Source organism: Falco rusticolus, chromosome 9 (genome assembly GCF_015220075.1).
Source record: "Falco rusticolus isolate bFalRus1 chromosome 9, bFalRus1.pri, whole genome shotgun sequence".
Classification (NCBI taxonomy): Eukaryota; Metazoa; Chordata; class Aves; order Falconiformes; family Falconidae; genus Falco; species Falco rusticolus.
Genome location: NC_051195.1, coordinates 44,598,836 through 44,611,159, shown reverse-complemented (window position 1 = coordinate 44,611,159; position 12,324 = coordinate 44,598,836). Strand labels below are relative to the sequence as shown.

At 54.9% G+C, this 12,324-nt stretch overlaps 1 protein-coding gene across 2 annotated transcripts in view; it reads left to right on the top strand.

Annotated features, from left to right (window-relative positions):
* ARRDC1 (arrestin domain containing 1) overlaps positions 1 to 12,324 on the top strand; it is a 39,966-nt gene that overhangs the window by 21,892 nt on the left and 5,750 nt on the right. Inside the window, exons 3-7 of one of the 2 annotated variants that reach the window (XM_037400621.1) lie at positions 9,420 to 9,470; positions 10,028 to 10,182; positions 10,665 to 10,847; positions 11,220 to 11,396; positions 11,580 to 12,036. In XM_037400621.1, the coding sequence (XP_037256518.1) occupies positions 9,420 to 9,470; positions 10,028 to 10,182; positions 10,665 to 10,847; positions 11,220 to 11,396; positions 11,580 to 12,017 (1,004 nt within the window). In that variant the 3' untranslated portion in view covers positions 12,018 to 12,036. The remainder of the gene's footprint in view (positions 1 to 9,419; positions 9,471 to 10,027; positions 10,183 to 10,664; positions 10,848 to 11,219; positions 11,397 to 11,579; positions 12,037 to 12,324) is intronic. The other variant, XM_037400620.1, reaches the window with a different exon arrangement.

The following is a 12,324-nucleotide window of genomic DNA, read 5'->3' as shown; positions in this document are numbered from 1 at the left end:
TGCCTGTCTCAGTGCTCCAGCGGGGCCACAGCGGTGCTGGCACCTGGAGGACGGTGCAGCGAGGCGGACTCAGCCTGAAAGCCTGAAAAACAACCCGCCGCGCTCTGTCCCTTCCCACATCCTGAGCAGTAACTTCAAAAAACGATGATCTGTGTTCTTTGAGGACGTGGGGGGAAGGGGAGAGGAACTATCGAGCCTTAGATTGCTCTTTAAGCATGTAAGAGTGACACGGCACTTCTCCACCCACACACCGTTGCATTGAAATAAGTGAGGGGGCAGCTCATCCTCTGTAGCGTCAGCTGTTGCTTTTATTACCCACTGTTTTGTTGATTTTTTTTTTTTTAATGGTGTACGTTGTATGAGAAATGAGGCGAGCCCTGAAATAGCCCAGATGCCCGCTTTGCAATGTCAGGCACTTGTTTAAGGCACTGGCCTCATCCTTAATTCCCCTTCTCTCCCACCCTCAGAACAGCATCCAGGGTGTGGAAGACTCAGCCTTGCCGTTGGAGCATCCGCAGGTTGGCGAGCGGTGTTTTTGTTACAGAGGACCCTGCTTGCATCGGTGCTGGCGTGGTGCGTGTCCCCACTCGAGCAGTGCGGTGGCCGTGCGCTGGGAATTTCTCGCTGGGCTGGCCGGTGCCGAGCGGGAGCCGGAGGCAGCAGGCACCCGTGAGCTGCTGGGGGATTGTGCAGGGCTGCGCTGTAGCCTTGGCAATAACACACAAGTCAGCGGTTTCATGAACTCGAGCTCTTGACATAAAAGCTGCTGGAAAGTGCTGAGCATATACCAGCTGGTCTGGAGCCTCTGGCTGCTGTGTTTGCTGGAGAGCACACTGCGGCACTGGGGAGGTCACCCAGCCCACCGGTGGCTCTCGGGGGAGGCACGTTATTTGCTTCCTGGAGGGGAGGCTGATGGGGAGATTTGCTTTTCCCACTTGGCTTGAGTTTGACTTGTACTTCGACTATTCCCTGGTGCTGTTTTTTCTTGGGTCCTTTTTTTGTAAAGAATCGCAATAGGAGTGTGGGGGTGTTGGGTTTCTGTAGGTGTCAGCAGTGCAGGAGATCAAGTGCGCCAGTTGCCCTGAGTACAAAATAGCACCGCTTGTACCCGCTGCTCTTGGACAGAGAGATGCTTCTCTTGATCCGATATAATGGAGTAATTCAGCTCTGCGGAGGCCTCCTGCTCTTCTCTTCCTCCCCTGCTGCAGCTCTGGCCTTAATCAGCCACCGAGGAGTAGGTCTGTCGTGTGCCTGTACCCACATGGGGCTGTTTTCTTTGGACACTCCGTATCTCCGATGGCACACACAGCTTTTGGCCCTGTGGATGGGTTGTGCATGGAAAGGTAGACTTTCATTTTTTTCATTTCCTTTAAATCCTACTTGTACCTGAGTTGAACCCGTGCAGGGAGCTGGCTGTAATTTCCAGTTGACCTTAGTTTTGGCAGCTTGTTAGCTAGTGAGAAGGCGCTGCAGGGAATTCCTGGCTGCTCCACGCGCTTCCTCTGCTGGCAGATTTCTTGCACAAATTGCTAAAAAGGGGCAGTTGTGCATCACCTCCTCTCTGGGTTCTCTGCCGGACTGGCACAACACCTTCATGGCCAAGAGTTGGCATAGGGTGACGATCCTGTCTTGCAGCTGAATTGCAGGAGCTTGGCGACCTGACTTAAGCAGGCATTGAGAGACTCTGTCTCTTGTTCTGTGCTCAGGAATCACTGAGCAGGAGGTAGTGAAGCAGCAGGTGATGCTCCTGGGCAGCCCCTGGCTGGGTGAGAGCAGGAAGGTGCCCGTGGGCAGTGGTGAGCCGTTAAAGGGTTCTGGAGCAGTGACTGCAGGGTCAGCCCAGGAAAACCACATGGAAGGAGCTGCAGTTGCTTTAGGTCACAGCTGCTTCCTCAGCGCTTCCCAGTTTCTTGCCTCAATAGATCACTGTTAATCCTCAGCGTTTTTTGCAGCATTGCCATACCACCAGATCCTGCTAATTCATTGAAAATCTCACGGAAAGTGGCTGACAGAGATTTATGAGCAGTGGCGCCCGAGCTTCAGTGCTGGTCTTTCCTGTGTGTTTTCTTCCTTCCTCTCTCCCGCCTGTGTTACAGAAAGGTTTACCTTGGCTGCTTTAACCGTATCGGAGCACTGGCTGTTGTTCCTTCTGCGTGTCTGTGTGCGTTCAGAGCCGGTGTGAGCAAGCTGCTGCTTTGAACGGGAGCTTGGATCATCCTGGGGACAGTGCTCCCTTGCTGCTGTACGGCAGCTCTGCTCACTGAAGTGCTGCTTCGTGGCCTGAGAGCTTGTTTGAGCGAAACTAATTTGAGCTAAATACGGAATCTTTCCCCGGCAAGTATGGCTGTGCTTGCTGGCAGGTCACTCTTCTGACTGTCAGCAGCTCCCTCTGAGGCACCTGTATCTGCTGCAGGGATAGCACGAGCAAGTGTGTGTGTTTACCCTCATTTGTTGTAGTTTGTAATCTCGTGTATGAGTTTAATCCACTAGAGACCGAGTTGGAGTCCTCATGCTAAAGCTGCAACAGCCCAGCATTGCCTGAAGTGCCCTGATACAGACAAAATTAATGCTTCCCATCTGATCTCTGATACAGCCTCCTGCAAGCTAGTAGAGCTCTGACCACTTTGCTTACATCTAATACTCACTTTTCTGCCCTGCAAAGGTGGATGAGGGAGAGACGGGAAGGCAGGGGTGGTGAGCAGGGTGCTGGCTGTCAGGGCTGCAGCGACTGATGGTTCTTCCAGTAGCTGAGGAGTCGGTATCCTGTAGCACAGCATGGAGGCAGGGCTACCTGTTTCTCCACCCGAAAGTGGAAAACACAAACCTGCTGCTTTCCTGCTTGCTGCCTGGAGAGCCTCGAGAGGAAAGTACCCGAGTTGTGCATCAGCAACGCTGGCGTCAGTCTTCAGCACCTTTGGAGGAGCTCACCCTCCCTAGGGGAGAGGGAAGGCTGATTTTAGGCAGCAGGAAGACTGTTGCTACAGGCGATGGCAGGGGGACCAGCAGGCACAAAGTACCTTTCCGTACTACACGATTTGGCCAGCACAGTTAATGCATCACTCGCTAAGTAGCCAGAGAGAAACTGCCATATGGCTCACCCTGCTGTTCCTCTACTAGAAGAACCAAAAAATATGTGTATTCCAAAGGCGCAGCTTGTTCCCACTCTAGCATCCGTGCATGCAGCAGGAGGGAGCAGAGCCACTGCTGTCTGCTTGGCAGGTTCCAGCTGGAAAAGCCGGAGGTCGGGGCAGGAGCCCTGTTTTGGCTGCTGCCTGGCTCCTGTGCCTGGGATGCAGGGACACCTTCCAGGTTCCTAGTTGTGGCTATGGAGCAAATAGTATCCTCCTCTTTGGAGGACAGAGGGAGCAATACACAGATATTAATCTTTTTTGCCCTAGTCTAGCCATGGATGAAGCCTGCCAAGGCAGAGGTGTGTGTTGTGTACCGTGCGCTGCCGTTGCCTGGCCCTGCAGCCTGCTGTGGGCTCAGACATCTGGGCTGTCTCTCCCAGCACACTAGAGCATGAGATTTCACAGGGGTCAGTAATGTGGCTCGTCTTGAGTCTGTCGTGTTTGTGCATCAGTGACCAAGGCATCTCTCAGCCCTCTTCTGGCTTCTCTCCAGTGCCTTCCCCCGCTGGCACCAACCTGGAGGTCCTGGCTTTGTTGTGGTGGCAGCCAGCCTTGCAGGGAGACGGCTGTGACTGCCTGTGGCTTCCAGCTGTCCAGGGATGGAGACACTGAGGCTGGGGGAGCCAGGCTGGGAGGAGGCGTTTGGCAGATGTCCTTGCGGTGGCACTGGTTTGAACATGCAGCCCAGGCAGATCTGGCCCCACCAGTACTGTAAGACTGACCTGTTTGCATGGGCCACTAACTGAGAAAGCTGCAAAACAGCCCTGGGAAGCCCAGGTGGGATGCAGCAGGTCGGACTCTGTGTCCTTGCCTGTGTTGGTTTCTCCTGAAGCCCAGCCCTGCCCTGCTCTCATGCGGGGGCAGAGGCTGCCAGAGGACCTTTCCCAGCCCTCGGTTGGCTGCTGGCAGGGCAGGGTGTGGGCAGCAGCTTCCCCTCGCTCTCGGAGGGATGGTGGTTTTGGAGGGCTGGTGACTTCCTCTGGCTGCTGGTTCCACCTGGGCAGGTGCCTGGCAGCCAGGAGCCAGGGAAGCTGCACTGCTCAGAAGAGGCTCCAAAGCCTTTCAGCACCTGAGCTGTGGCGGAGTAAGCCCAACTTGGATCATTTGTTTAGCAGTGTAAATACAGACGTGTGGTCATTTCACCCACACACAGTTATGACGGTGTCGTGTTTTCCCATGTGGTTGTGCAGCAGCATGCTGGTTTGCAGTGAGCGTAGAGAAACCTTTGTGGGTCAAAGCAAAGCTGTGTGCCAGGAGGGAACGGTGCGTCCAGCAGCTGGGTAGGCTCAGGGACATGCTCAGCTCGAACTTTGCCTGGGAGCCCCATACAGCCCTGGGGAAAACCCGTTCTGTCCCTCCACTGCACACCGGTGTGACCGCAGGTGCCCCAGGTGCTGTGGGACAGTGCTGCAGCATTGAGGTCTGTCGCGCCGTGCAGGCTGGGCTCGGGGCCATGCTCCCCAGCGCTGGCAATGCTTTGCAGGCTCTGATCGTGCAGGGGAACCCCATCAGGCTCTGGCTGTGTCACCACGTTACCTCCTGGGGACCCGGCAGAGGGCTCAGCATCAGCTCTCTGGATCAAAGCATTTCTTTTTGGGTCCAGCCAGGCCTCCTCCACATCCACTGGTGCAAGTGAACAACCCCCCATCCCAGTGCGGAGCGGAGAGGAGCAGCTGAGCCGGGAACGGGAGAACCCATTTGCTTCCAGACAGATCTCCACTGTATTCAGGGAAATCTCCAAGGTCACTCTGCTTTGCACTGTAAGACAGCTCTTCCGCATCGTTTGCATGTTGTTGTTGCTGCTGCTGCTTGTCTGAGTTTATTCTTTTTCCAGGCTGTCTGGGGTAGCAGCTCCTTTCCCTCCAGGAATTTTTAGGGAGGATGTTTCGAAAGGCCGAGCAGAGGCAGCCAGTCTGCTGGCTCAGTTCCTATCGGGAGGAAAGGCTGCTGCAGGTATGGCCCCACAGCAGAACCCTGCTAATCCAGCTGCCTGTGTTGCCTAATGGATTTCTCAAGGTATTTTTAGCTGCGTGTAAACTTCAGGAAAAGCTTTTTTGCGGCTGAACACACTATGGCCTTTGTTCAGGCTTCTGGCAATGGGGAGGTAATGGCTCAGCGCAGCTGCGGTGGCTTGCACAGCCCTTTCCTCTCGCAGTGTGTTTGCAAGCTGCTCGAGAGCATCGCAGCCTGCTGCATGGGGCTCTGGGAGATCCCTCGAGCGATGCTGGACCCCTGGCCTGCACTTGCCCGTGCACACACTGTGGCTTCGTTTGGCAAAGCTGCTGGTTCAGGAGCAGCTTGGAAAGGAGCTTTCAGGCAGGGCTGCCTCCCTCGGGTTTCTGCGTGGTGGGGTGGCTGTTGGAGGAAACCATCTCACCTCTGCCTGCTGTCAACAGCTGTCTCTGTTGCAAAGTCAATTTGCAAGTGAAATTAGCGCATTAAACGTCCTGGATCTTTCCTAGAAGCTCTCAGGGCTGGAAGGATAGGGGCAATGAGCAGCTTCCTATGGGCTTTGTGTCTGCCTTGCTGCCTGGATGCTGGAGTTGCACAGGAGATGCAGCTGGGCAGGCAGAACAGTTTTGCATGCTGTCTGTGCATGCTGCCCTGCCCTGCTCTTGTGGTGGCTGTGCAGGTTGAGTGAGCATTGCAAGTGTCCCTTGCGGGGAGCCGAGGTGGCTTTTGCTGCTGTTTTCCACAAGAGAGGTGCCTGGGTGCTGGCACAAGGTTAGACTGTGCCCTGCCTGTGCTCACAGGGTGGCTGGGACAAGGGAAATTGCAGATTTTCCCCATTATATCAAGACCAGTCAGCATTTGGAAATAGAAGCTCAGCCTTTAGGAGCAGAGTTGCCAGCTGGAGAGTTTAAAAGTAGTTGCCACCTCCCTTCCCTCTGTAAGGGGAGACTCAGCTTGGGACTTGTCAGCTTTCCACCTGCCAAAGGCACCAGACACATGGCAGAAGACCAAAATGGCTTTGTAATCCCAGGCAAGTTGAACATGGAGCCTCCACTGTGTGCTGGGGGAGCTTTGGCCAGGAGAGATGAGCAGGAGCCCAGGAAGGAGCTCCAAGGGTGCCTGCAGCTGGGATTGGGGGTCCCCAGGCAGGTGGAGGGCTGAGGGTGCTGCTCCTGTCATAGCCTTTCCACCAGTGACCTGCCCAAACAGCTTCCATGCTCACAATAAGGCCAAGAAATGCAGGTGTTGAGCTGGATGCTGGGGCGCGGTGGGCAGCTGGCTGTTAGCTGTGCTAGAAGTGAAGCCGCCTGCAGTGGTGGCTGCACCTGTGGGTAGGACCTGGGTGCTCGGTCCAGCCTGCTGGAAAATTCCCTGTACCTGGAGGATCTCCGGGCAGGCATAAAGATGCTTCCCTCTCTTTGGGGGAAGAAGAGTGTGGGCTGGAAGGAGCAGGTCTGAAAACAAGAGCTACTGCTAATTGCCTGCAGCATCTCTTTCCTTAATGGAGTGGAGAACAGAGCTCACTGCATTTTCCTGGCTGCCTGCTTGGTGTAGGACAGAGGTCTGGGCTCTCGTGGCTGCAAGCCAAGTGCTACTGCAGTGCCCTCGGTCTGCGTGCACTGGGATGGGGAACAGCTTTAGTCTGGGATGGCTGGTCTTGAAACTCATCACCGGCTGTGAAGAGCAGGAATGGCCTTTTCTAGCCCTTACGGGCAGTTTGTTGTGGGCAGGAGCTGTGGGAGGAATTTGCAGGCTGCTCCCTGCCCCAGGTGGGCTCACAGCCAGTCTGGGTACGCCGTGAGCCAACAGGTCTTAGGGTGCTTGGGTCTGAGCTGTCGGGGTCATCCGTGCTGACCTGTGGGCAGTTCTCACTTGGTGACTTGCTCTGAGGCTGGGCTACCTGTGTGGAAACTGTGCCAGGGCACCGAGTCACGCGGTGGCTCCAACAGCCAAACCACATCCTCTGCGAGTGATGCTGGCCATGCACGTTGCTGTGAGAGTGTTTTGCCTTGCTTGGTGCTGCCGTTGGCAGAAACCTTCAGGACCCCTGGCTTTCTGCAGGGGGTTAGGAACTGTGAACGTGAGATGCTTGCAGGTTCACCTCCAGCACGACTTTCTGTTGGTGCATGTGAGCTGGGTAGGAGCTTGGCCGAAAGGACCTGTTGGATCATGCTGCCTGTAATGTGGAAGAGGAACTTTCACTTTGTGGAGTCCATGAGCTTTTCCTGAGGGTCCTGGAAAGCTCGTGAAGTTTCATGCTCCTCGCAGGAGACTTGAAATCACTGCCTGCGTGTTCATCTGGGGCTCTGCAGGTCAGACAGCTGGAAAGTCTCCAGGTCTTGGTGAAAACTCAGCGGCCACTGCCCTTTGGGGCTCTCATCTGCCTTCTGTCTGCATTGCAGTGACAGGACTTGCTCCCTCTCCCTTTCAGGTGGAGCCAGTCCCCTTAGCGCAATGCAGAAGCTGTGCGGGAGAGTTGACGTATTCCACTTTATTGATTCACTTTCCGAAAGTGAAATGATAATAAGGTCAAAGTTGAACGGTGCCCGGTGAAAGGCAGAAACCCTTGGAGCAGCACCAAGCTCTGGCTTAGTTGAGGGATTCGGATTAGCCAGACTTTACCCCGTAGCCGACAAGCAGAGGCACCTGCTGCATCTCAGCTGCTGCCCTGCACGGAGGGATGCTGCCCGGGGAGGGGGCAGGAGGAGCTGCCCTGCTCTGCCTGTCCCAGCGCTGCAGGCAGCAGTGCCGGCAGCGGGGGCAGTGCCTGGCTTTGTGCCTCCACCTGGTGACAGGACCTGGTGCTGCATTTTAGCCTACATAACCCGGGTTTGGGGGGCGAGGAGGGAAATCACCGGGGGGTTGTTCCGGGTGGGGTGATGGGAAGGAGCAAGTCTTGCTTGCTCCTCTTTGTAAGGGCAACGTGTATAAATAGCCATCGCTCAGTTCTCTCCTGACTTGCCTTTGTAGCGCTACGCGAAGGGATGCTTGTCGTGCTATTTATGGTGCCTGCCTGTGCGCTGTGGGCGGGCTGTGTGCGAACTGGGGTGTCCTCAGGTCCCCGAGGGGTGGCTGAGCAAGTGGAGGGGCAGAGGTGCAGCTTTTTATAACGTGAAGGATGCACTGAGTCAAACGTCACCTCCCCTGCTTCCTGCCTGGATTGCAGTGCCAGGGAGGGGGATTTACCCTTCTCTCTTCCCCACCTCCCTCCGTCACGTAATCCACTTAATCTCCCAGCGATAGGACTCTTATTACTGTCAGCTCTGCGGAGCCAGCATTGCTAACAGGCAAGCTGTCTCCGTCTTGCATCAACAAAAGTGCCAGCCAAATCCGGAGCCTTGGTACCTGCAGCAGTGATCCTGCAAAGCAGAATGAGCACAGCGTGGTTTCATCGGTATCCGGGTCTCCTCTTAGCACTGCCACTTTACAAACAAAACCTCTCCTGTTTACACGTATTTAACAAATGTGGATACACCTTAGTGCTTTCTTACTGAAGGCAGCTTCGGGAGCTGCCCCTGTGGGTCAGTTCAGCCATCACGCTGCCCTGGGAAGCAGCTGGAATCTGGATGGGAGTGCTGGAGGGTGGATGGGGTTGGGGAGTCTGAGTCTGTAGCGGTGTCCAGCCGTGTGCTGAGTCTTGGCTCCGATCCATGCCCTCCAGGCCACTGTTGTAGGGTGGGATATGGTTAAAGAAAACCAGTGATGAGGTTTTAACGTTGTGGTAACTTTTTCTCTGCTCCTGTTGTCTAAGCAGCCAGACTGGGGTACTGCAGGTCCCTTCTTGGGATTGGGGATGGGTTTGGGAGATGGACCTCTGTTTCCAGCTCCTAAACACTGCGCAGTCTGCATGGGGCTAGGTATGTGGCTGAGGCTGTAGAGGCTTGATGCCCACCAAACCTCCTTACCACCCTCTGACAGTGCCTGTGCTTTCTCACCTTCCCTCTGACTGGCTGTAGCCTGCTTGAAGAAGGATAAACACACAGCAACCCTTCTCCATGCCCTGTCAGTAGTCTGGGGCTAACCACTTGCCATGGTACTGGGATCCCTTAAACTCTGCCCCAAACTACCTTATTTACTGGGTATCTTAACATAGAACCAGTCATTGGGAATGAAGCCTCCTGTCCCAAGGAGTGGTGGTGGCAGCAGATGCTCCTGGTGACTCGAGCACTGCTCGTTGCATCTGCAGTTGTCCAACCGGCTGTAGGCAGCTGAACAAGTCATCTGTTATTCCCCAGGTGGTGACCTCTCGCTCCAGAAGATTATGCTCTCCAGAAGATCATTACCATTCCAAGGCAATGGCCTGTCCAACTTACCTTTTACTCTTGTTTCCCACAGGGGTCCTGACAGCTGGAGAGCACAACTTTCCCTTCCAGTTCCTGCTGCCAGGTATGATGCATTGGCTGAAGGCAGTTCCATGTAAGCCTTGGCTTTGGCAGCCTCTCGAGGTGTGCTGAGCAGGGCTTGGGCTGGATGGCAGAGGCAGGCTGGCAGCTTGGCCTGGAGATGCTACGGGCAGCAAGCGTGAGGTCAGCCACAGACAGCAGAAGAGCTTAGAGAAGTAGGTACTTTCTGTGTTGGTGCAGAGCCGGGTCTGAGCTGTCGCTGGTGCCTCTCCAAGCGTGCCCCTGTGAGCTCTTCAGGTGTGTGCAGGGGTCCTGGTCTGTAGCCATCCATCCATCCTGCACAGTGTGCCCAGAGAGAGGATCTCTGCTCTTGCGCCTGTGGTTGCAGAGGATCCCTTCTGTAAGGAGGTTGCAGCAAGGCCTCTGAGTGACCTAGGTGTTCAGGTCTTTTTTGGGGGTGTGTCTACGTGCTCTGTCTCTGAGGTGCTTGCAGAACTCCTCAGGTCAAGAGGAAAGCTGTTTAAAGGGACTGTACTTCCAGTTTGGAAATGCTTGGTCTGACTCAGCCTTGCGATCCTCCTCTTTCTCTCTCAACTCCAGCCTCTGCTCCTACATCATTTGAAGGCCCTTTTGGCAAGGTCCTCCATCAGGTGAAAGCTGTGATAGACACACCTCGCTTCTCCAAGGACTACAAGTGCAACAAGATCTTCTACGTTCTCTGCCCTCTCAACTTGAACGACATCCCTGACATCGAGGTAAGAACAAGGAGGAGCATGGCTGGGAAGTGCCGAGGCTTCAGCTCTTGTCCTTACCCTGGCATGCTGTCTAGGGAATAACTGTGTGGTTGGACAGCTCTCTGACCGCATGCCTGGACTGTGCAAGAGCAGGATAAGGACTCCTGATCTGTCCTGCCTTGCCATCTGTCCCTGCTCCAAGCAATTTTTGACTCTTCTGCATGTTGCTTTGAAAGATTTAGGTGAATGTTCAGCACTCGGAGGTACTGGCCAGTATCACCAGGTGCTTGCAGAGACCTGGGTTTAGGGAACTTGCTTTGGAGGCAAGAGTGGCTAATAGAGCAGCGAAACTGGGGAGATGGAGAAGTGAGACCTGTTGTCTGTGGTAGTGCTGTGTTGCTGGTTCTTTGTGTCCTCTTAGACTGGTATTTCTGCTTGAATCTTTGAGTGTTTCCCGGGAGGCTCTCTTGAGCCAACATCTCTGTCTCTCTGCTGTCCTGCAGCAGCCCAACACTATGTCAATCACCAAGAAGTTCAACTACAAGCTTGTGAAAAGCGGCAACATTATCCTGACTGCCACCTCGGATCTGAAAGGGTACATCGTGGGGCAAGCCATCCAGCTCCGCACAGACATAGAGAACAAATCGGGCCGGGACACAGGGGCCGTGGTAGCCAGTCTGCTCCAGGTAACCGTCCCAAAGCACAATTCTTTGGCTTGTGCTGGTACTCCACTCCCCTGTGACCTCTATGAATCTGGGGCGGTTCTCCCCAGTGTGCCTCTCCGCTGCTGGGAGGTGGCAGAAAGGAGTCCAGACCTCTGGCTATCTCTGTTTCTCTCTACCTCCCTGGGGAAAGAGGTGGTAGCACTTGTCTTGCTTAAACCAACTCAGTCTGTCATACAGTGATGGGTATTTCTGCTCTGTAATATGCACGTTAGGTTTATGCTTGTGCTTATTTGACAAAGCAGTTGGGTGGTTTTGTGTACCGGGTTAGGTTTGTGGGAAACAGAAGACCATCTGCAAGCTTTCTGCTAGCTGTATTTTCTCCTGTCCATACAGAAAGTGGCTTATAAATCCAAGCGGTGGATTTACGACCTGAGGACTATCGCAGAGGTGGAGGGCTCAGGAGTGAAAGCCTGGAAACATGCAGAATGGAAGGAGCAGATCCTTGTGCCAGCACTGCCCCAGTCCATTCTGCAGGGCTGTAGCCTCATACATATTGACTACTACATCCAAGTGAGTACACCAGTAGCCTTGTGGAGCTCCAGTGGGCTGTGCTGCAACTTCTGTGCTCTCTGCTGGGTTGAGCTCAATCACTGAACTCCGTAGCTGTGTGGTGTGGGTGGCCCTCACATCAGGTGAACCTTCCCAGTGCAGTCTATAATGAAGAGGATGCCACTGTTTTTCCTTCTCTTCCAGGTTTCCCTCAAGTCGCCAGAGGTTTCCGTCACTCTCCCCATTTATATTGGGAACATTGCCGTGAACAGGGTACCTCTGAGCCCCTCCCGCTCCATCCAGCACATACCGTCTGCAGTGGTACCCAGTGCCCCGCCGGAGGAAGAGGAGGCTGCCAGTGGTTATCACTCGATGGACAATGTCTCGATCCCCACCAAAAGCCATTCCCAGCAGCAGCCGTTTAGCTACGCCCCAGGACTGAGCTTCCAGGAGATAAGGGTGGACTCGGAGCAGACGGGCTCCCCAAACCATCCCACGCTCTGCCTGTCGACGGGAGCCACTGTCCCTTACTACGCCGAGGGGAACGTGGTGCCCGTCCCCACGGCCAGCTCGCTCATTTTGCCTCCAGAGTACAGCACGTGGGGCTACCCATACGGTGAGCAGCCCGCTCCTGAGATCTGAACGGGCTGGCAGCGCGCTGGTAAATGTCTCCTACCACGAGAGTTCCTTTGCCAGCTGTGAACTGGGTGGGAATACAGGGATGTCAGGCTGCTGGGGTCCGATGTCAGAGGGGATCATGAGATCTCTCTGCCTGCTTTAGCCTCCGCAGGAGTCCCCTCTTGCAGCTGTAAAAGCCGGCTGTCCGTTCCCACATCTGCACCCGTGCCCGCCCTGGGCTCGTCGTGAGAGGATCTCCCTGTTCTTAAATGAGCTTCCAGCCTCCCACTGATAGAAAAACTTCTTGGCTTGCGGTGAGGCTGGTGGGAGC